Source organism: Hemibagrus wyckioides, linkage group LG09, assembly GCF_019097595.1.
Source record: "Hemibagrus wyckioides isolate EC202008001 linkage group LG09, SWU_Hwy_1.0, whole genome shotgun sequence".
NCBI lineage: Eukaryota > Metazoa > Chordata > Actinopteri > Siluriformes > Bagridae > Hemibagrus > Hemibagrus wyckioides.
The window spans coordinates 28963635-28988506 of NC_080718.1; the positions used below are offsets into that span (position 1 = coordinate 28963635).

Below are 24872 nucleotides of genomic sequence, written 5' to 3' on the forward strand. Positions count from 1 at the left end.
CTAGATTATTGTACTTACACGACTGTAGCATCAACAGGTAGAGTTACTCTCTAAACTCCTCCATGACGCTTTTCCTATGCATTTATGTTATGATCACAGAAGAATCATTTGAATATTAATACTGAGATTAGTGTGGGCATGTTTATTAATAGTGAGTGATAATCTAATTTGTTCATTTTTGTAAAAATTAATGTGTTTATGAAGATGATACACATCATACGTCTGACTTTAAATACATTTTGTGAATCATAGCTGCTTTATCTATGACATCATTTGTTATATTTAACAAATATACTGAAAAGGGGTTAGGGTGGTGGATGAGTGTGTGAGGGAATTCTGGGTGTATTCAGCCCAGGGAAGGAATTTACTCCACAAGTGTTCACAGCTACAGTATGATCTGAGGTAGCAACCAACCTCTTGATTCTAATGTTCCATCTGACCATTGGACTGAGGATGATAGCTGGATCTGAGGCTTATGTTGATCCCAAGGTGGCTGCATAAAGCCTTCCAGACATGGGAGGTAAACTGGGTCCCCCGGTCAGACACAATAGATAGTCCTCAGAGATAATGAAGAATTAGAAAACCTGGTGGAAAAGAGCCATGGCTGTTTCCATAGCCATGGGTAGGCTTTTCAGGAAATGAGTCTGAATGCTTTGGAAAACCTGCCGATTGCCACCAGGATAGTGTTGTAGTTAAGAAGATCAGTAATGAAGTCTACTGCTTGTCAGGAATGTGAGGGCAGGACAATTGAGAAAGCTTGAAGACAATCAAAGGGGCTGAACCCAAATTCAGAAAAGCAGGTCTTAGGTCTGTTGAGATTTTAGTTATCTTTAATTAGATGATGATGCAAGTCAAATAATCCATAAAACAAATACAAGTCAGCTCAAAAGACTTGACAGTAGCTCCAAAGAATAAATCCAAAAAATCCACAAGGTTAATCCAAAGTATACAATAGTTCCAAAATAGTAATTCAAATTGGTCCACAAAGTAAACTTACAAGGTTTTCAAAAAAGCACTCATCAAGAAATCAAAACAAAGAACTATACCAGATGCACAACATTATTTAAGGATAAGTCTATAAAACAAAGCAAGAGACAGCCCTAGACTTGATCAAGGCATCAGAAACACTGAGTAAAGAGCTTAGGAAATGGGTGACTTAAATACACAAACATAAACAAGGCACAGGTGACACCTAATTGACAAAATAAGCAGACACTGAGAACCAACAAAAAGGCAGTGGTGGCCTCTAGTGGCCAGAAAAAAAAGTCCACAACCCTGACAGGTCCCCTGAATTGTTGACTCAGCTTGTGGGACTCAGCATCTTAGTAGAAAGCCACACCCATTGGCCAGGATGTAAGACAGGAGCAGCTCAATGATGACGAATGATACCGCTGAGAGGCCTGCAGAAGCCCGAGCCTAGTCTTCCTCAGGCAACAGCAATGAACAAAGCGTAGCGCAGATGGAACCCCATCTCAAAGGGGGACATGCAGGTAGCTGAGGAATACAGAGTGTTATGAGTGTATTCTGCCCAAACAAGAATAGATGCCCAGGATGTTGTTCATTGAGTCTCTCAGTTTGTCCATTAGACTCTGGGTGGAAACTGGAGGACAGCCTCAGTTGTACCCAGCAATTGACAGAAGGTATGCCAGAGGTGAGATAAAAATTGTTCCTCTATCAGTGTCAATGTCCTCTTTGGAATCCTGAAAACCTGAAGCACATGCTCAATAACAATTTCAGCTGTTTCTTTGGTAACTTAGGCAAAGGGATATATCTACATGCCTTAGAAAACCGGTCGACTATTACTAGAATAGTGGTTTTACCTTGGGATGGTGGAAGTCCAGTGAAAAAGTCCATTGAGAGGTGTGACCAGCACTGTTGGGGAATGGGTGTGTGTGTGTGGGGGGGGGGGTGCAGCACTCCTTGAGGGGGTTGATGGAAAACTTTCCCCTGGTTGCAGGTTTGGCAAGCAGCCACAAATGCTTGAGTGTCTTCCTTAATAGTAGGCCACCAGAAGAAAATCAAGGGTTTGAGCAGCACTGGGATGGCAGGTAAGGTGAGAACTATGACCCCACTCCAGAACCTGGGAACGGACCGTGCTCGGGACAAATAGACAATTAGCTGGCCCCCCTCCAGGGTCAGGTTATTGATCCTTACTGTGGCTTCAATTTCCCATCTAACTGGAGCCACCACCTTAGAGCTCAGAATGATGGGGCCTACTGGTTCCTCCCACCCAGCAGGTGAGGAAACTCGAGACAGGGAGTCTGGTTTCAAATACTTGGATCCTGGAAAATAGAATAAATTGAAATTAAAACAGCTGAAAAACAGTGACTGTTGAGCCTTGCAGGGATTAAGTAACTGTACTTGTTGGATATACTCCAAATTCTTGTGATCTGTAAAGACTAAGATCTGGTGTTGTGCCCCTTCAAACCAGTGTCTCCAGTCTTCTAATTCTAGTTTGACCGCCAGCAGTTCTCAATCCTCCACCTCATAATTCCTCTCAGCAGGTGTCAACAATGGGACAGGAAGGCACAAGGGACCTTGTTGTTCACCACTTGCTGTAAGAGAATGGCTCCCACGCCCACATCCAAGGCATCAACCTCAACTACAAATAGCTTTTCAGGATCAGAAAGAGTCAGAATAGGAGCAGAGATGAAATGGTGCTTTAGTTACTTAAAGGCCTCCTCGGCCTCAGAGCTCCACAAGAATTTAAAGCTTTTCCCTTTGATGAGGGCTGAGAGAGGAGCTGCTATTGTACTAAAGTTCTGCACAAACTTGCGATAGAAATTCACAAATCCCAAAAAATGTTGGAACTCGTTGAACATGCTTTGTTTGTTCTTGCAAGAATCTTAAGAAAATTAGAATATCATCTGGACAGACAAACACAAACTGATTTAACATGTCACAAAGGACATCATTGATTAGGATCTGGAAAACAGCAGGGGCATTAGTGAGTCCAAAGGGCATAACTTAATACTCATAGTGCCCTGTAGGGGTGCTGAGTCCCATTTTCCACTCTTCCCCATGCCTTATAGGCACCAGATGGTATGTGTTGCACAGGTCAAGTCTGGTGAAGATTGAGGCGCCTTGAAGCAACTTGAAGGCTGAAGACATGAGGGGAAGAGGGTAATGGTTTCGAACTGTGATTTTGTGTAGGTCTCTGTAATCAATGCATGGGGGAAGGCCACCATCGTTTTTGCCCACAAAAAACCCTGCCCCAGCAGGGGATGTTGAGGGCCGAATAAACCTTGCAGCGAGGGCTCCCTCATTATAATTGTCCATAGCTGCCGCTCTGGTGGAGACAATGAAAAAAAATGGCCTCTTGGGGAATAGTGCCTGGAAGCAGATCAATGGCACAATCATAGGGCCAATGAGGTGGTAACATGGTGGCCTTGCACTTACTGAAGACTTCCTTGCAGGAATGATACCCAGGGGATGTAGGGCTTTTTATACAGGTGACACTTATTGGACATAATGGCAGACACTGAGAAACAACAAAAAGGCAGAGGGGGCCTCTAGTGGCCAAAAATAAATTTGACAACCCTGACACTGCTATGTGCGACCAGGGTCATTGAGGTTTCCAGGAGCCCTGTAGGGAGTCAGGGACTAGTTTTTGATTGAGCACAGACCAAACAAGCTTTAACATAGTCCTACATATCACAGGTTAGTGAGGGCCAAGGACAAGGGTCATAGTGTGCTGTATGCTGGGGTGGCCTGAACTATTTTCAGAGTGAACCCTATACAAGACTTGTAGACAGATTGTGTTGGGCACTTATAGTTTGGACAGAGGGCATTCAGGAGCAGGTAGGTCAGCTTGTTGCACCTTTTGGATTTACTCAAGATTTCTATGGTCAGGAATTACCAGAAAAGGGTGCTGTGCCCCCTCAAGCCAATGTCATCATTCCTTAAATGCTTCCTTTATGGAAAGTAGCTTGTGATTGCTCACATCATAATTTGTCTCAACTGGTGTAGTTCACGCAAAATAAATGCACAAGGGAATATTTTTCCAGGGTTCCCATGGCGCTGTGATGTGAAAATGGCTCCTATACCGCAACTGGAGGCATCTAGTTCCGCCACAATGGAATACCTGGGTTGTGGTGTTTGAGGATGGGGCTGTAGTGAAGCTCATTTTCAATTTCTCGAATGCTGTTCTGGCAGGCTCAGTCCAGTACAGTCTCTTGAGTTTCCCTCACAGTGGGGAGGTGAGGGGTGTGCCTATGCTGCTATAATGCCATATAAATCACCCAGGAAATGTACATGATTGTCATAGGTAGCTGAGTAGATCAGGATCTAATTGATATACTGTATGTGATCACACATTAGTTGAGCAAGTCTCTGAATATTTAATTAATAAAAGACTGAAAAACTGCAGGTGTGTTCATTAGGCTGTATGGCATTACCAAATATTCTTAGTGCCCCCTTGTGGTGTGGAAGGCTGTCTTCCATTCACCCCCCTCCTTGATACGAATTAGAATATAAGTGATAAAAATCCAATTTCAAAACAATTTGTGCCTCCCTCAGTTGTTCCAAGGCTGCTGGGACTAAGGGAAAAGGGTATGGATAGCACAGCATGATTGAGTTTAAACCTCGATAATGAATGCAAGGCCAGAGGCCAACATCATTTTTCTTAATGAAGAAGAACCATGCAGCCACATGGAAGGTTGACGGTCTTATGTATCCTGAGGCTAAGGCTTTCTCTCTATATTCCTCAGATGGCTTTGCTCTCTGGGAGAGACAGCAGGTATATCCGGCTTTTAGGCAGCATAGTATTAGGCAAGAGGTCTATGGCATAGTCCCAGGGATGGTAAGGGTTAAGTATTCTGAAACTCATGAGGCAGAGGGTCTAGAACCCATGTGCAGATTTTAATCAAGCAGACAAATCCAAATTGGCAATAAGAAAGTGTAAACAGAAAATGGTCAAAAAACAAATCGAAACTGGCAAATCAATGAACACTAGCAAACAAATCCGAAACAGAAGAGTAACTGATAAATACAAAGAACTTTGTAGGGCCATACACATAAATCTAAACAATGGAAGAAATACGTCTTGGTATTTCTTGGGAAAAATCTTGGTATGTCTCAGGAGAACAATACTTTGCAAATAACATGGCATGCACACTGTTTTAATGTCTGTGCTACAATCCGGAAATAATTAAACTCAGAAGTGCTACTTTCTTAATGGTGCTAGAATTCAGGAGAGGGCTCCCTCTTGTGATCTGGTGAGGGTGTAGACGGATGGGATATTACACTTTCACACTGTGCTTGTGTTTCTGCAGTAATATTGATACTCTGATGATGTTTTTTCAGGTGGAGCTTGTGGTGGAAATCTGACTCAGTCACAAGGGGAGTTTTTCAGCCCCCGATACCCCAGTAATTATCTTGATAACACACACTGCACATGGACCATGCAGGCTGGAGAACTGCAGGTGGTTTCGTTAAACTTCACATTTGTCAAGTAAGAAATCACATTCCTGTTCTTCGTGTGCTGATAAATGACATCATTACACCTATAAACTTGCTTTATAACACCATTCTAAGCTGATTTCTCCTCCTCTTTTTTGCTGATCTTCAGTATGGAGTCATGCTGTGACTTCATTCGTGTCTACAATGGTCCGACTGCACAGCATTCACTTTTGGGCTCTGTGACAGGAAATCAGATCGCTTCATTCAACTCCAGCTCCAGATACATGACAGTCGTTTTCTCCACTGACGGCAGTGTGACTGGACGAGGCTTCCGGGCTCAATGGTCTTTCAAATGTATGTATTTGTTCAGATTATTTTAATTTAGTTCGGGGACTTCATCAATAAATATTAGTGTTGGGAGAAAAGATCAGTACAGAGACCCTGCATTAGAGTATAATAACCTTAAATGTAGGTATAAATGGATAAAAAGTATATTCTTTAATAAATTAGATGTATTATTGTCAAGTTGCTGTAATATGAAAAGAATCAGAAACATTGAAAGATATGCTGCTGTAGGGCTGCAAAACATTGGGGCTACAGAAAGTATTGGCACCCCAGTTTTATTTAAATGTACATATCTTTAATGAATGTAGTAGAACTATAAAAATGTTATTTTATTTATTCTTTATTTTTTGTCGCAGCTCAATATTCCTGCCGGTATAACTGTGGCTACAATTTTGGCTCATGTTCCTGCTCTAGCTCCTGTCAGTACTACGGAAACTGCTGTCATGATTATTATGGTGAGAAAATGAACAAAATAATATTAAAATTTACTTTCTTTTTGATGTAAGTTCTACAGTTTGTATATTAATAAACTAACTGCTGTCAGGATTAATACAAAGAGAGCCAAACAGAAGTTAATGTAAGCTAATGATTTCATTAAAGCTAGCTATATGGATATTTAATAAATGATAATGCATGAAATGAAGTTTGTAGCTCAGAAGAATGTGACTGTCTCACGTTACAAGGAGGAAAAAATTATGTATGATGTTCAATGTAAGATTATGCTAACTCTTTTTTTTTAACTTTTTTGTTTTGTTTGAATCTCTCCTCTAGATTATTGTAACTACATGACTGTAGCACCAACACCAGGTAGAGTTCCTCTCTGAACTCCTCCATGACACTTCTCATAATGATCGCTCTTTTTGAACAGATTGTTATGACCACAGAAAAATCATTTGAATATTAATACTGAGATAAGTGTGGGGATATTAATTAATAGTAAGTGATAAATACTGGACAAGGGTCATAGTTTGCTGGATGCCAAGGTGAACCCTTTGCAAGACTTGTGGACAGAGTGCGTTGGGCACTTATTGCCTGGACAGAGGGCATTCAGGAGGAGGTAGGTCAGCTTGTTGCACCTGTTGGATTTACTCAAGGTTTCTATGGACAGGAATTACCTGAAAAGGGTGCTGTGCCCCCTCCAGCCAATGCCATCATTCCTCAAGTGCTTCCTTGATGGAAAGTAGTTTGTGATAGCTCAAATCATAATTTGCCTCAACTGGTGTAGTTCTCACAAAATAAATGCACAAGAGAATATTTTTCCAGGTTTCCCCTGTTGCTGTTATAAAATGGCTCCTATTCTGCAACTGGAAGCATCTGCTTCCACCACAAACGGAATACCTGGGTTGGGGTGTTTGAGGATGGGGCTGTAGTGAAGCTCATTTTCAATTTCTCAAATGCTGTTCTGGCAGGCTCAGGCTAGTACAGTCTTTTGAGTTTCCCTCACAGTGGGGGGTGAGGGGTGTGGCTATGCTGCTATAATTCTGGATAAATCACCAAGGAATCATTGCAGTTTTTTTATTGTTGTGGGCTCGGATCGTCATATGAAGATGATCATCATGGGGGGCTGAGTAGATCAGGATCTCATTGATATATGTGATCACACATTAGTTGAGTAAGTCTCTGAATATTTAATTAATAAAAGATTGAAAAGCTGCAGGTGTCTTCATTAGGCTGTATGGCATTACCAAATATTCTTAGTGCCCCCTTGTGTTGTGGAAGGCTGTCTTCCATTCATCCCCCTCCTTGATACGAATTAGATTATAAGCACTTCTTAAATCCAATTTCAAAACAATTTGTGCCTCCCTCAGTTGTTCCAAGGCTGCTGGGACTAAGGGTAAAGGGTAAGGATAGCACACTGTGGTTGAGTTTAATCCTTGATAATGAATGCAAGGCCAGAGGCTGCCATCATTTTTCTTCATGAAGAAAAACCCCACAGCCACAGTGGAGGCCGATGGTCTTATGTATCCTGAGGTTAAGGCTTCCTCTCTATATTCCTCCATGGCTTTGCTCTCTGGGAGAGACAGCGGGTATATCCGGCTTTTAGGCAGCATAGCATTAGGCAAGAGGTCTATGGCGTAGTCCCAGGGATGGTGAGGGTGAAGTATTCTGAAACTCCTGAGGCAGAGGGTCTAGGATCCATGTGCAGATTTTAATCAAAGCAGACAAATCTAAATTGGCAATAAGAAAGTGTAAATGGAAAATGGTCAGAAATCATATCGAAAACTGGCAAATCAATCAACACTAGCAAAAAAATCCGAAACAGAAGAGTAACTGATAAATACAAAGAACTTTGTAGGGCCATACACATAAATCTAAACAATGGAAGAAATACGTCTTGGTATGTCTCGGGAAAAGTCTTGGTATGTCTCAGGAGAACAATACTTTGCAAATAACATGGCATGCACACCATTTTCATGTCCATTCTACAACCTGGAAGTAATTGAAGTGCTACTTTCTTAACGGTGCCAGAACTCAGGAGAGGGTTCCCTCTGCCGATCTGGTGATCGCATAGCCAGATGGGATATTACAGTTTCACACTGCTCTTGTGTTTCTACAGTAATATTGATACTCTGATGATGTTTTTTCAGGTGGAGCTTGTGGCGGAAATCTGACTCAGTCACAAGGGGAGTTTTTCAGCCCCCGATACCCCAGTAATTATCTTGATAACACACACTGCACATGGACCATGCAGGCTGGAGAACTGCAGGTGGTTTCGTTAAACTTCACATTTGTCGAGTAAGAAATCACATTCCTGTTCTTCGTGTGCTGATAAATGACATCATTACACCTATAAACTTGCTTTATAACACCATTCTAAGCTGATTTCTCCTCCTCTTTTTTGCTGATCTTCAGTATGGAGTCATGCTGTGACTTCATTCGTGTCTACAATGGTCCGACTGCACAGCATTCACTTTTGGGCTCTGTGACAGGAAATCAGATCGCTTCATTCAACTCCAGTTCCAGATACATGACAGTCGTTTTCTCCACTGACAGCAGCGTGACTGGACGAGGCTTCCGGGCTCAATGGTCTTTCAAATGTATGTATTTGGTCAGAATATTTCAATTTAGTTTGGTGACTTCATCAACAAACATTAGTGTTGGGAGAAAAGACCAGTATAGAGACCCTGCATTAGAGTATAATAATCTTAAATGTATATTCTTTAATAAATTAGATGTATTATTGTCAAGTTGCTGTGATATGAAAAGAATTTGAAACATTGAAAGATGTGCTGCTTTAGTGGGGCTGCAAAACTTTGGGGCTGCACAAAGTATTGGCACCCCAGTTTTATTTAAATATACATATCTTTAATGAATGTAGTAGAACTATAAAAATGTTATTTTATTTATTCTTTATTTTTTGTCGCAGCTCAATATTCCTGCCGGTATAACTGCGGCTACAATTTTGGCTCATGTTCCTGCTCTAGCTCCTGTCAGTACTACGGAAACTGCTGTCATGATTATTATGGTGAGAAAATAAACAAAATAATGTTAAAATTTACTTTCTTTTCAATGTAAGCTCTATTGTTTGTATATTAATAAACTAACTGCTGTCAGGATTAATACAAAGAGAGCCAAACAGAAGTTAATGTAAGCTAATAATTTCGTTAAAGTTAGCTATATGGATATTTAATAAATGATATTAATAAAGTTTGTAGCTCAGAAGAATGTGACTGTCTCACATTACAAGGAGGAAAAAATTATGTATGATTTTCAATGTAAGATTATGCTAACTCTTCTTTTTTAACTTTTTTTGTTTTGTTTGAATCTCTCCTCTAGATTATTGTAACTACATGACTGTAGCACCAACACCAGGTAGAGTTCCTCTTTAAACTTCTCCATGACACTTCTCATAATGATCGCTCTTTTTAAACAGATTGTTATGACCACAGAAGTATCATTCGATTATTAATACTGAGATAAGTGTGGGGATATTAATTAATAGTGAGTGATAAATACTGGACAAGGGTCATAGTTTGCTGGATGCCAAGGTGAACCCTTTGCAAGACTCGTGGATGGAGTGTGTTGGCACTTATTGCTTGGACAGAGGGCATTCAGGAGGAGGTAGGTCAGCTTGTTGCCCCTGTTGGATTTACTCAAAGTTTCTTTGGTTAGGAATTACCTGAAAAGGGTGCTGTGCCTCCTCCCTGAAGGAGTCCTATCGAGCCTGGCTGGCTTGTGGGACCCCGGATGCAGCTGATGCGTACCGGCAGGCCAAGCGAGCTGCAGCCCGGGTGGTTGTGGAAGCAAAAACTCGGGTCTGGGAGGAGTTCGGTGAGGCCATGGAGAAGGACTATCTGTTGGCCTTGGGGAAATTCTGGCAGACTGTCCGACACCTCAGAAGTGGTAAGCAGCTCCCTGCCAACACTGTTTAAGGTGGGGAGTTGCTGACCTTGACTGGGGATATGGTTGGGCAGTGGAAGGTATACTTTGAGGATCTCCTCAATCCCACTGACATGCCTTCCATAGAGGAAGCAGAGGCTGAGGACTCAGAGGTAGATTCATCTATCACCCAAGCTGAAGTCACTGAGGTAGTCCAGCAGCTCTTTGGTGGCAAGGCACCGGGGGTGGATGAGATTTGCCCTGAGTACCTTCAGTCTCTGGATGTTGTGGGGCTGTCTTGGCTGACATGTCTCTGCAACATACTGTAGGATGGCAGTCAGGGACAGTGCCTCTGGACTGGGCGACTGGGGTGGTGTTCCCTCTTTTTAAGCAGGATGATTGGAGGGTGTGTTCCAACTATAGGGGGATCACACTCCTCAGCCTCCCACGGAAAGTCTATTCCAGGGTACTGGAGAGGAGAGTCCGACCTTTAGTCAAACCTCGGGTTCAGGAGGAACAATGCGGTTTTCTTCCAAGTCGTGGAATGCTGGACAAGCTCTATACCCTCCACAGGGTGCTCGAGGGTTCATGGGAGTTTGCCCAACCAGTCCACATGTGTTTTGTGGACTTGGAGAAGGCATTCGACTGTGTCCCTCGTGGCATTCTGTGGGAGGTGCTCTGGGAGTATGGGGTCCATGGCCCTCTGTTAAGGGCTGTTCGGTCTCTGTATGACCGGAGCAGGAGCTTGGTTCTCACTACCGGCTGTATGTCAGACCTTTTCCCAGTGCACATTGGACTCCGTCAGGGCTGTCCTTTGTCACCAGTTCAGTTTATTATTTTTATGAAAAGAATTTCTATGCGCAGCCAGGGGCTGGAGGGAGTCCGGTTTGGGGACCACAGGATTTCATCTCTGCTTGTTGCAGATGATGTTGTCCTGTTGCCTCCTTCGAGCCAGGACATACACCATGCACTGGGGTGGTTCGCAGCCGAGTGTGAAGCGGCTGGGATGAGGATCAGCACCTCCAAATCTGTGGCCATGGTTCTCGACCGGAAAAAGGTGGTTTGTCCCTCCAGGTTGGAGGGATGTTCCTACCTCAAGTGGAGGGGTTTAAGTATCTCAGGGTTTTGTTTACAAGTGAGGGAAGGATGGAGTGTGAGATTGATAGATGGATTGGTGAAGCAGCAGCAGCGATGTGGTCTATGTACTGGTCTGTTGTGGTAAAGAAGGAGCTGAGGCAAAAGGAAAAGCTCTCGATTAACCAGTCAATCTACGTTCCTACTCTCATTTATGGTCATGAGCTTTGGGTCATGACTGAAAGAACAAGATCTCGGATACAGGCGGCCGAAATGCGTTTCCTTCATAAGGTGGCAGGGCATTCCCTTGGAGATAGGGTAAGGAGCTCTGTCACCCAGGAGGAGCTCGGAGTAGAGCCGCTGCTCCTGCACATTGAAAGGGGCCAGTTGAGGTGGCTCGGGCATCTGTTCCGGATGCCTCCTGGACGTCTCCCAGGGGAGGTGTTCTGGGCATTCACCACTGGGAAGAGACCCCAGGGAAGACCCAGGACACGCTGGAGGGACTATGTCTCTAGGCTGACCTGGGAAGGCCTTGGAATTCCCCCGGAAGAGTTGGAGGAAGTATCTAGGGAGAGGGAAGTGTGGGCATCCCTGCTTAGACTGCTGCCCCCACGACCTGGCTCTGGATAAGCGGGAGACAATGACATGACATGATGGGTGCTGTGCCCCCTCAAGGCAATGCCATCATTCCTCAGGTGCTTCCTTGATGGAAAGTAGTTTGCTATTGCTCACATCATAATTTGCCTCAACTGGTGTAGCTTTCGCAAAATAAATGCACAAGGGAATATTTTACAGGGTTCCCCTGTTGCTGTGATAAAATGGCTCCTATTCCACAACTGGAGGCATCTGCTTCCACCACAAACAGAATACCTGGGTTGGGGTGTTTGAGGATGGGGCTCATTTTCAATTTCTCGAATGCTGTTCTGGCAGGCTCAGTCCAGTACAGTCTCTTCTGGATAAATCACCCAGGAATCGTTGCAGTTTTTTGATTGTTGTAGGCTCTTATCATTATATGTACATGATAGAAATAGAAATAGAAATGATCATCATAGGTGGCTGAGTAGATCAGGATCTCATCGATATATGTGATCACACATTAGTTGACTAAGTCTCTGAATATTCAATAAAAGATTGAAAAACTGCAGGTGTGTTCATTAGGCTGTATGGCATTACCAAATATTCTTAGTGCCCCCTTGTGTTGTGGAAGTCTTCCATTCATCCCCCTCTGTGATACGAATTAGGTTATAAGCGCCTCTTAAATCCAATTTCAAAACAATTTGTGCCTTCCTCAGTTGTTCCAAGGCTGCTGGGACTAAGAGTAAAGGGTAAGGATAGCACACCGTGGTTGAGTTTAAACCTCGATAATAAATGCATGGCCAGAGACTGCCATCATTTTTCTTCATGAAGAAGAACCCCACAGCCACAGTATCCTGAGGCTAAAGCTTTCTCTCTATATTCCTCCATGGCTTTGCTCTCTGGGAGAGACAGCAGGTATATCCAGCTTTTAGGCAGCATAGTATTAGGCAAGAGGATTATGGCGTAGTCCCAGCACATAATTTTTATGTATGTGCTACAACCCAGAAGTAATTGAACTCAGAAGTGCTACTTTCTTAACGGTGCTAGAACTCAGGAGAGGGCTCCCTCTGGCAATCTGGTGATGGCATAGCCAGACGGGATATTACACTTTCATACTGCTCTTGTGTTTGTACAGTAACATTGATCCTCTGATGATGTTTTTTTCAGGTGTAGCTTGTGGCGGAAATCTGACTCAGTCCCAAGGGGAGTTTTTAAGCCCCCGATACCCCAGTAATTATCTCAATAACATACGCTGCACATGGACCCTGCAGGCTGGAGAACTGCAGGTGGTTTCGTTAAACTTCACATTTGTCGAGTAAGAAATCACTTTCCTGTTCTTTGCGTGCTGATAAATCATATCATTACACATATGAGCTAGCTTTGTAACACCATGCTAAGCTGGTTTTTCCTCCTCTTTTTTGCTGATCTTCAGTATGGAGTCATGCTGTGACTTCATTCGTGTCTACAATGGTCCGACTGCACAGCATTCACTTTTGGGCTCTGTGACAGGAAATCAGATCGCTTCATTCAACTCCAGCTCCAGATACATGACAGTCGTTTTCTCCACTGACGGCAGCGTGACTGGACGAGGCTTCCGGGCTCAATGGTCTTTCAAATGTATGTATTTGTTCAGATTATTTTAATTTAGTTCGGGGACTTCATCAATAAATATTAGTGTTGGGAGAAAAGATCAGTACAGAGACCCTGCATTAGAGTATAATAACCTTAAATGTAGGTATAAATGGATAAAAAATATATTCTTTAATAAATTAGATGTATTATAATTGTCAAGTTGCTGTAATATGAAAAGAATCAGAAACATTGAAAGACATGCTGCTGTAGGGCTGCAAAACATTGGGGCTACAGAAAGTATTGGCACCCCAGTTTTATTTAAATGTACATATCTTTAATGAATGTAGTAGAACTATAAAAATGTTATTTTATTTATTCTTTATTTTTTGTCGCAGCTCAATATTCCTGCCGGTATAACTGTGGCTACAATTTTGGCTCATGTTCCTGCTCTAGCTCCTGTCAGTACTACGGAAACTGCTGTCATGATTATTATGGTGAGAAAATAAACAAAATAATATTAAAATTTACTTTCTTTTTGATGTAAGTTCTACAGTTTGTATATTAATAAACTAACTGCTGTCAGGATTAATACAAAGAGAGCCAAACAGAAGTTAATGTAAGCTAATAATGTCATTAAAGTTAGCTCTATGCATATTTAATAAATGATAATGCATGAAATGAAGTTTGTAGCTCAGAAGAATGTGACTGTCTCACGTTACAAGGAGGAAAAAATTATGTATGATGTTCAATGTAAGATTATGCTAACTCTTTTTTTTTTAACTTTTTTGTTTTGTTTGATTCTCTCCTCTAGATTATTGTAACCACATGACTGTAGCACCAACACCAGGTAGAGTTCCTCTCTGAACTCCTCCATGACACTTCTCATAATGATTGCTCTTTTTAAACAGATTGTTATGATGTTAAAGAATTTGAAACATTGAAAGACATGCTGCTGTAGAGGGGCTGCAAAACTTTGGGACTGCATAAAGTATTGGCACCCCAGTTTTATTTAAATATACATATCTTTATTGAATGTAGTAGAACTATAAAAATGTTATTTTATTTATTGTTTATTTTTTGTTGCAGCTCAATATACCTGCCGGTATAACTGCGGCTACAATTATGGCTCATGTTCCTGCTCTAGCTCCTGTCAGTACTATGGAAACTGCTGTCATGATTATAATGGTGAGAAAATACACCAAAAAATAAATATTTACTTTTTTTGATGTAAGCTCTATAGTTTGTATATTAACAGTTTGTATGATGCCATGATTAGTACAGTGAGAGTAAAACAGAGGTTGGTAAGTTAATTAGCTATATGGATATTTATTTTCATGGGTTTTCTTTAGTCTTACAACATCGTGATGGGGGTGAGCTCAGACCATATGTTATGGGAAGGTACTGAGCCGGGCCTGTTATCCAATAGGATAGGTAGAACAAAATTAGGCAAGGAGCCTGGTCAGTATCTAGAGCAGATGGAAAAAGGATGTGACTGGACAAGGGGTGATACAAATGGCAATAAAATGATTTTTGTGACAGTTGACCGTTTGCTTGTGGAAACGTCAAGAGTGGGTCTCACAAGCATTCCTCTGGACCATATCCCTTCCAGTTGACCAAATACTGGATGCCCCTCCCACAGTGTGGGGAGTCCAGAATCCACCATACTGTAAAGGCCAGGGCTCCATCAACGAGGCGGGGAGGGGACACCAAGGGACTACAGAGGACTGGCCTCAGTCTGAAGATGTGGAATGTGGGGTTGATTTTCATGGACCAGAGAAGCTGCAGGCAGTACTCTGTGGGATTTAAGATCTTAAAGGGCTTAATATAGCACGCTGCTAATTTCTGGACTCCACTTGCAAGGGCAGATCTTTGGTTGCCAGCCAGACCCTCTAGCCTGGAGTATGGGTGCCACACATCTTTTGCAGTTTGCTGTGTGGGTGCTCCTCCGAACAGCAGCCTGAAGGGCCATTTTGGCCCTCTTCCAGACTCTGCAACAGTGTTTCACCATTTGTTGTGCAGCCAGGACACCTAACTCCTCCTGCTCTGAAAACAGGGGGGTGGGGGGGAGAACCTGTGATTGGACCTGGCTTGGGATGTAGAGCCTATTGGGTGGGCCACCCCCTAGATCTGGTTCCTGTTGAATTGCCCGCCAGACCACTTCCTCCAAGCCCCAGCACAAAGCCGCTATTTTGGGAAATAGAATTATTGGTTGAGGTTTGGGATCAGCTAGTGAGTCCCACTATTGAGAGAGGGCATCTGCTTTCACGTTCTTTGACCCAGGTTTGAAAGCCAGGACAAAATCAAACCGGGCAAAGAACAAAGACCACCTGGCCTGCTGTGGATTCAGCCTGCTGAATATACATTACTCACAAAAAGTGTAGGATATTCGGCTTTCGGGTGAAATTTCAGGATGCACCTAAAATGCACTATAACCTTTACAGGTGAACTTAATTTGACCTCTACCCTTTTGTCCAACTGTTCAGTGTTTCAGTACTTTTTGCAGAACTTGCTGTTCTCTAACAAGGTGCTTAACGGCAAAATTCACAACTGGTGTTTGATCCATGAATCAACCAGTAAATTTTCTGATTCAATTAGAATTGGTATTTAAACAGTCCTCTTCATCATGCTGTTCACATTTTGACATCATGAGACCAAGACCACACCTAACAATTGATCAACAGTACCTCGCCATTGCGAGGCTTCAAACAGGATGTTCTCAGAGGGAAGTGGCCACTGAGCTTAGAGTGTCACAGAGTGTCATCAGCAGGTTGCGACAGAGATACCGAAAGACTGGAAGAGTCACAGAAAAGCATAGAAGTGGACGTCCTTTGGCCACATCCCCCGTTGATGACCACTTCATTGTGAACAGTGCCCTGCGGAACCGGATGATGAACTTCAGGCACATTTAAGGGAGGTGAGAGGCACCCAAGTGTCACGTCAGACCATTCAAAACCGTTTACATCAGCGTGGTCTGTGTGCTAGATGACCTGCAAGGGTACCTGACCACACCACCAGGCCAGGGAGCATTTACTCTGGACGAGGGACCAGTGGGCCTCAGTGCTGTTCTCTCATGAAAGTTGATTCACGTTGAGCAGAAATGATGACCACCAATGATGCTGGAGACGTCAAGGAGAGCGCTATGCATCAGCCACTGTTGTGGTGGTGTTACAGTCTGGGCAGGTGTGTCCACTCAATACAGAACTGCCCTACATCTTGTGAATGGTACAGTGACAAGCCAATACTACCTGAATAACATCATTAATCCAGTCATTGTGCCCCTGCATGAACAACACAGGCCTAATTTCATCTTCATGGACGACAATGCTCCAGCTCATCAAGGTCACATCATTAGGGAACGGCTGCTGGAGGCTGGGGTACCTCAAATGGAGTGGCCTGCACTTTCTCCAGACCTGAAGTTCGAGGCTCGTAACCCTGCACCCCAAAACCTCAATAGGTGCGTTTACATGGACACTTGTAATCCGATCGTAACAGGACTAGAAGCACAATCTTATAATACATGACAATAAAAAGTGTCATGTAAACATGTCAGTTGGATGGAATTAGCCACATCCGATTAAAATTTCAGTCGTATGGTAAGGGGTGGTTTAAATCATTTTTAGTCTGATCGAAAGGACATGTAAACACTTAACCGGATGGAATATGTTCCTGGAAAGTTCTGTGCATGTGCAATGACGCAAGAATGATGTATGACGTACGGATGTTGTCGTAGGTAAAATGGCGGGCGCTAAGCAAAACTGGTCTGTGGGTGAGACTACATTGTTAATTAATATTTTAAAAGAAGAAAATGTAGTTACAAGACTAGACGGACGCAAGTCATGCAACAGCAAGCTTTTCAAACAGGTGTATGAAAAGCTGAAAGAAGCAGGCGTAAACCGGTCAATTGACCAAATAAAAAACAGATGGAAATCTCTTAAGGCTGCTTATTACAAGGCACACTCACAGAACAACAAAAGTGGAGCATCGCCGCCGACTTTCCCGTTCTTTAGCATCATGGATGAGATAATTGGAGGAAGACCCTTAGTAAACGCAATCTAATCCGATTCTAATCATGTGTCATGTAAACGCACATAACAATCTGATTACTTTATACCGCGTTCATGTAAATGCTGCGATCAGATTCATCAATCTGATTGAATTCAGTCCGATCTGATTAAAAAGTGTATATGTAAACTACTTAAATGCTCTACTTTCATGATATAATATCACTATAGCGTGAACTTTTTACGTTTTCCATAAGATTCAAGATTCAAGAAGCCGAAAGTTCGGCCACATAAAGTGTAAGTGTGCAGCTAGGTGCAAACAAAGCAACGACAAGACAGTGCAAAAATAATAAGTACAAAAAAAGACAACACAAAAACACAGGACACTTAGCACCAAAAAAAGAGAAAAGAACGTGCAATGAAATGTAAATGAAATGTAATAAAATTAGATGATTATGAACTTTGGGGCCTTACAACATGTATTGTGCAAAAATACAATATAGCAGTAGTTGAGGTAGTGCAAAATAGAAATAAACATAAATATAAATATAGCAGCAGATGAAAAACAAAGGGGTTGAGGTAGTGCAATAAGTATCAAACAATATAAGTTATGTGTGTGTGCTTTCACCCAAAAGCCAAATATCCGTAACTTTTTGTGAGTAGTGTAGGTGTCAGGTTCTTGTGGTCTGTCAGGATGAGGAAAGGATGCTTCCAACCAATGCCTCCACTTCTACAAGGCCAGTTTGATGGCCAGGAGCTTCTGGTCCCCCATGTCATAATTTCTCTCTGGTGCAGTAAGTCGGTGAGAGAAATATGCACGGGGGTGCAGCTTCTTTTTAGGTCATGACCACTGGAACAGGATAGCCCCCACCCCTATGTCGGAAACATTCACCACATCCACTGTAAACTGGGCCTCAGGTTCAGGCATCTGAAGCACTGAGTCTGAAATCAGCCTTTCCTTTAAGGCCTCAAAGTTTTTCTGTGCTTTAGTGGTCCATGTAAACTTGTCTTGGGTCTTCTTGGTGAGAGCACAGAGTGGACTAGCCAAGGTACTAAAATTTTGCACAAAGCATCAGAAAAAAATTTGTAAAGCCCAGAAAGCACCGGACTGGGCAAACCAAGGAGGGCTGAGGCCATTCCCTGACTGCTCTGGTCTTAAGTGGGTCCATCCTCAGTCCATCATGTGAGACCAGGAAGGAGATACTACTGATGTGAAATTGTGACTTCTTAAATATTATGCGTAGGCCGTTCTGAAAGAGAAGCTGAAGGACCCAGCAAACATGTATAACATGCTTCTTCAGAGAGCCACTGAAGATTAAAATATCATGTAATGCTGGAAGACCGCAGGGGCATTCATTAGGCCCAAGGTCATCACTAGATACTCATAGTGCACTGAGGGTGTGTCTTCCATTTGTCCCCTGCCCTGATACAAACCAAGTTATAGGCACTGTGGAGGTCTAGTTTAGAGAAGACTCTGGCCTACTGCAGACAATCAAATGCTGAGTTCATTAGGGGCAGAGGGTGACGGTCCTTCTGAGTTACTACATTTAGGCCCCAGTAATCAATACAGGGGTATTGATTGCCATCAATCACTGCCGGTGATGTGGACATGCGTAGGCAGTACTTTTACAAACATTATTATTCATTATTAAAAGTCTTTCATTTGTCAGTAGAGTTTCATTGATTTTACTTTATACTTCTTTGTTTTTTCTTTCCTTAGTTGACAGAATGCACAGTAATAAACATCTACAGACTTTATAATTCATCAGATTAAAAGAGGAATGCGTTAATGACAGTTTACAAAAATACAGACTGGATGAAATGTGGAGTGTAAGCCATAATTTTTTTTTTTTTAATTATTTTCCATATAGATTATTGTATCACCAGGCCAACTCCACCAGGTAAAAAAACACTTCTCTTCAACATTTCTCTTTAATCCTTGTCTCTCGGCTTTTTGTATTTATTTGTATCTCTGAATTGATTCTTTTCTCCATTTCAGACTCTTTCTTTCTTTAGTTTGTATTTTCTTAAAGCTGTTTAATAAAATATTTTCCCACCCCTTTCATTTTCCAGCCAGGACACCAACGTCAGTAACAGCAGGTGGAGATTTAATACAGAGTATTGATACTGAGAAGAGATGAATCATATTAAAATTATTATTATATAAAGGTGATTCAAGTTTATTCATCACATGTAGGGTTGTTTCCTTAGGGTTCTTGTCCTTTCTTTTTTATTTGTTTTTAGACTATAATACTTGCAGGAATCGTTGTGGTTATGGTGGTGGTCTCTGTTCCTGCACCAGCTCCTGTCACTACGGTGGAAATTGTTGCCACGATTATAACTGTGAGAAAATGATTACTAACTTTATATCTAAGTTTAATGACAGCTTTTTGTTAGACAGATTTAATTTATTAAAATACTAGTTAGTGTTTTAGCCAATTATCATCAGCATGATTTTATTTTATTTATAATTCTACTATGTGCAAAGGTATTTGTTTCTCATGGCTTCTTCATCTCTTGTTTATAGAGTGTTTATAAACCCTAAAATTAGGTTGACAAGGAGGTAAAATGTGTGTTGTATGTTTAATCTTAAACATTTTTTTCTCTCTCCTCTAGATTATTGTACCAACTTTTCTGTAGCAGCAACAACAGGTAGAGTTCCTCTCTAAACTCCTTTATTACTCTTCTCTTGTGTATTTACATAACATTGTTTATTTTGATTGCTCTTTTTAAACAAATTGTCACGAAGAAAGTCACAGAAGAATCATTCAAATAATAATACCAGAGATTAGTATTAGTATTAGTACAGTGAGGGAAAAAATGATCCCCTGCTGATTTTGTATGTTTGCCCTCTGACAAAGAAATTATCAGTCTATAATTTTAATGGTAGGTTTATTTTAACAGTGAGAGACAGAATAACAACAAAAAATCCAGAAACACACATTTCAAAATAGTTATATATTAATTTGCATTTTAATGAGTGATATTTCTGGCCCCCAAGTGTCTTTTATACAGGTAACAAGCTGGGATTAGGTACACTCCCTTTAAGAGAGTGTACCTAATCCCAGTTTGTTACCTGTATAAAAGACACCTGTCCACTGAAGTAATCAGTTAATCAGATTACAAATTCTCCACCATGGCCATGACCAAAGAGCGGTCCAAGGATGTCAGGGACAAGATTGTAGACCTACACAAGGCTGGAATGGGCTACAAGACCATCGCCAAGTAGCTTGGTGAGAAGGTGACAACAGATTATACACAAACAGAAGAATCACAAAATAATTGTCAATCTCCCTCAGTCTGGGGCTCCATGCAAGATTCACTGATGACGAGAATGGTGAGGAAGCAGCCCAGAACTACACGGGAGGATCTTGTCAATGATCTCAAGGCAGCTGAGACCATAGTCACCAAAAAAACAAGTGGTAACACACTACGCCATGAAGGACTGAAATCCTGCAGTGCCTCCATTGTCCCCCTGCTCAAGAAAGCACATGTACAGGCCCGTCTGAAGTTTGCCAGTGAACATCTGAATGATTCAGGGGAGAACTTGGTGAAAGTGTTGTGGTCAGATGAAACCAAAATTTAGCTCTTTGGCATCAACTCAACTCGCCATGTTTGGAGGAGGATGAATGCTGCCTATGACCCCAAGAATACCATCCCCATAGTCAAACATGGAGGTGGAAACATTATGCTTCAGGGGTGTTTTTCTGCTAATGGGACAGGACAACTGTACTGCATCAAAGGGACGATGGATAGGGCCAAGTACTGTCAAATCTTGGGTGAGAACCTCCTTCCCTTAGCCAGGGTATTGAAAATGGGTCATGGATGGGTATTCCAGCATGACAATGACCCAAAACACATGGCCAAGGCAACAAAGAAGTGACTTAAGAAGAAGCACGTTAAGGTCCTGGAATGGCCTAGCCAGTCACCAGACCTTAATCCCATAGAAAATCTGTGGAGGGAGCTGAAGGTTCAAAACCTTAATGACTTGGAGAGAATCTGCAAATCGGTGTGGGATGAAATCCCTCCTGAGATGTGTGCAAACCTGGTGGCCAACCACAAGAAACGTCTGACCTCTGTGATTGCTAACACGGGTTTCGCCACCAAGTACTAAGTCATGTTTTGTGAAGGGGTCAAGTAGTTATTTCACTCATCAAAATGCAAATCAATGTATAACTTTTTTGAATAGTGTTTTTCTGGATTTTTTTTTGTTGTTATTCTGTCTCTCACTCTTGAAATAAATCTGCTATTAAAATTATAGACTGGTCATTTCTTTGTCAAGGAGCAAACATACAAAATCAGCAGGGGATCAAATCATTTCTTCACTCACTGTATTAATACATCATGTCATATTTACATCACAGAATTGCTGAGTTCTGGATTCTGATTGGCCAAAAGGTGTTGATTCATTTTCTATAACCGCAGCTCTGAGCGTAGCACAGCATTATATTAAAGTATGTGTGTATATTAATACGTTTGCAATTCTGTAGTAAAAGCTCATTCACTGCGACTTCTAACATTAATGCAGCTAGAGTGAAGAGATGTTTATGTAACATGTGGAAGAAGTCTCCAGTATCAGTGCTTTCTAACAAGCTGTAACTTGTTTTAGGAAGGCTTTACAACATATTTAGGACAGAGGAATTCCTCCCCAAGCATTTTAAATGCTTTTATAAGCTGCTTTTTTGTCTTATGGTGTTGAATTCACGGGAGCAGATGGTATTTAATCCATTTGCAGTTTAATAACAAGTAGAGTAAACAGTCAAAATGGTCAAAGTCAAAGTGGCAGGCAAAATCACAATGACAAGAACAAGCAGAAAGAAATAGCAATCAGCACAGAAAAAGGCACAAAATTACAAAACAGAAAGGCAGTAATCCAGAAACAGGCAAGGTCATTCACAGTGAGAGCAGGAACAAGGAAGCAAAAGAACAATGGCTTGGTACGTAGCAGAGCTAACAATACTTTGCACTGAAGTTAGCCTGAGCATGGCTTAAAATGTCTAAAAACCAGGAAGTCACCCTTGACCCGGAAGTGATCAGAACTCTGGCAAGGGTTCCCTCTGGTGGTCAGGTGGGTCAGTGACCTTTGAAGTTATGACACTTGTTAATCATAACAGAGAGAATAAAGTGAGTTTGCTGAGGGATTAACTGTTTATAGCTGCTATAATGTAAGTGACAACAGGAACTAACTCATTTCACTGACATTCCACAGTGAAACAGTAAGTTTGACTGTAAGTAAAGACACATCATTACATGCTACTTTTAAATAAATATAGAAATAAATAAACAAACAAAAAACTAAGCATATAGATAGATAGATAGATAGATAGATAGATAGATAGATAGATAGATAGATAGATAGATAGATGTTTGGCATTGTAACAACAAATATTAACAATTTTAAACAAAATGATTAAACTGCTTTTGTGTTTCTACAGTAATACTGATGTGTGTTTTTTTCAGGTGGAGCTTGTGGAGGAAATCTGACTCAGTCACAAGGGGAGTTTTTCAGCCCCCAATACCCCAGTAATTATCCCAATAATGCACGCTGCACATGGACCCTGCTGGCTGGAGACCTGCAAGTGGTTTCGTTAAACCTCACATTTGTCGAGTAAGAAATAACATTCCTGTTCTTCACCTTGCTAATGAATTACACCATTACACCCATAAGCTAGCTTCATAACATCATACTAAGCTGACTTTTCCTCTTTTTTTTGCTGTTCTATAGTATGGAGTCATGCTGTGACTTCATTCACGTGTACAATGGTCCAACTGCACAGCATTCACTTTTGGGCTCTGTGACAGGAAATCAGATTGCTTCATTCAACTCCAGCTCCAGATACATGACAGTCGTTTTCTCCACTGACGGCAGCGTGACTGGACAAGGCTTTCGGGCTCAATGGTCTTTCAAATGTATGTGTGTTCAGATTATTTTAATTTAGTTTGGGGTTGTGTTTGTGTGAGCAAAGCTAATCTATCCAATCGGCACACATTAACCTGCTTGTTGCAATGACACAGCCACATGTCCATATTTGGAGTCATATGCAGTTTCTATATGACTAATATTTGACTGTGTGTATGTGGGTGTGTGTGTGGGTGTGTGTGTGTACAGCTGCTCCGATGTGCATGGGCCGATGTGGCACCAGCAACAGCAGATGCTCCTGTGAGAGTTCATGTGAACAATACGGAAGATGCTGTCATGATTATTATGGTAACTACCATGAGCATTTATTATTTATAAATAGTCTGTCTGCCTAAGTGTCTGTCTCTCAATCTGTCTGTCTGAGTAAGCATGCTAGACTTTGGGGTGTGAAATATGCTTATTGTATTTATTTTATTTTTCAGATTACTGTTCCTATGAGAGATCAGCTCCTGTACCAAGTGAGCTCTTTACCTTACTTAGCATCTGCATGTGTGTTGCGAATTCAATTTACCTAACCAACTAACTAAGCAACTGACTGGCTAAATAAATAACTAACTCTATTCTGCAGCCTGTGGGGGGAGTTACTACAGCTCAGGCTTCATCTTCAGCCCTTATTACCCTGATTATTACCATGACAACGCGTACTGTGTATGGCAGCTCCAGGCTCCAGCAGGACAGACCATCTTCCTCTCATTCCAGGACTTTGAGTCAGACTATTTCCCAAATTTTCATTTCACTATTTACCTGAAATTCCAATCTATCTGTATATTTACCTCTGTACCTATATTTGTGTGTGTGTGGGTGTGTGGGTTTAGTCTGGACCGCTGCTGCGACTGTGATTATGTAAATGTGTATGATGGTCCATCCACTGGGTCCCACTTGTTAGGAAAGCTCTGTCACAATGACACAAACCATCTGGACTTCCAGTCGTCCTCGTCCTTCATTACCGTACTGTTCAGGAGTGACTACTCAGGGGTTGGGCGTGGCTTTAAAGCCTTCTTTAGCTCCTCCCTCAGCCCCAACACAGGTAAGCAGTCTGCTACAAACCTGCTGTGTTATTGTTACCCAATCGAGCCGACTGTCATGATGTCAGGATAGGACGCAAGTGCAAGGTTTAGTAATCTCGTTTTCTTTCGAATTTGACCATGTGCCATGGCTGATGCTATGGGAACTCTTTTAATTGGAAGTTGTGTCTGAAACTCTGTATGAAATCATTTATCGGCTCAGGTAGGTAATGTGAGGAAATGGAGCCATGCCAGCAAGACCATAAAACGGCATTTACATAACATTACTCCAGCTTTGTCTTCAGGAGAGTGCACTGTGTATGTTTGTGTCGATTGTTTGTTCTGTCTGTTGAGACTAGGGAAAAAGAAGATTAGTAGTATATATAAAAGATTAGGAAAGATGGCATGTTCAGAAAGTGTGTGCATGCATGCCCTGCTACATTTTGGGGGACAACTCACACTTTGAATCCCTTGTGTCCTCTCAGCTGACTCTAATACCTCTGCCTCAGCTCTGGGGGCTCGCTTTGGGATTTCTCCCAACCTAGATGAGGATATAATGCTATCTAGATTGGACTCATGAGGAGCTTGATGAGGGCAATGAGGAGCAAACAGTTGAGGTTGTAGAATAATCCTTATTCTGACTGATTGTTCACCTCAGCC

The 24872-nt window shown here is 41.9% G+C and overlaps 1 protein-coding gene across 1 annotated transcript in view; it reads left to right on the forward strand.

The window, feature by feature from the left end:
* The first annotated feature begins 1551 nt into the window (after positions 1–1551).
* The window catches only part of LOC131359915 (deleted in malignant brain tumors 1 protein-like), a 29803-nt gene continuing 6482 nt past the window's right edge, over positions 1552–24872 (forward strand). The window contains exons 1-23 of the mRNA XM_058400060.1: positions 1552–1651; positions 5305–5452; positions 5570–5754; positions 6102–6200; positions 6517–6552; positions 8334–8481; positions 8599–8783; positions 9113–9211; positions 9523–9558; positions 12883–13030; positions 13148–13332; positions 13683–13781; positions 14099–14134; positions 14374–14472; positions 19160–19189; positions 19533–19631; positions 19905–19940; positions 22749–22896; positions 23014–23198; positions 23398–23496; positions 23631–23666; positions 23777–23915; positions 24024–24235. Of these exons, the coding sequence (XP_058256043.1) occupies positions 1552–1651; positions 5305–5452; positions 5570–5754; positions 6102–6200; positions 6517–6552; positions 8334–8481; positions 8599–8783; positions 9113–9211; positions 9523–9558; positions 12883–13030; positions 13148–13332; positions 13683–13781; positions 14099–14134; positions 14374–14472; positions 19160–19189; positions 19533–19631; positions 19905–19940; positions 22749–22896; positions 23014–23198; positions 23398–23496; positions 23631–23666; positions 23777–23915; positions 24024–24235 (2587 nt within the window). The remainder of the gene's footprint in view (positions 1652–5304; positions 5453–5569; positions 5755–6101; positions 6201–6516; positions 6553–8333; positions 8482–8598; positions 8784–9112; positions 9212–9522; positions 9559–12882; positions 13031–13147; positions 13333–13682; positions 13782–14098; positions 14135–14373; positions 14473–19159; positions 19190–19532; positions 19632–19904; positions 19941–22748; positions 22897–23013; positions 23199–23397; positions 23497–23630; positions 23667–23776; positions 23916–24023; positions 24236–24872) is intronic.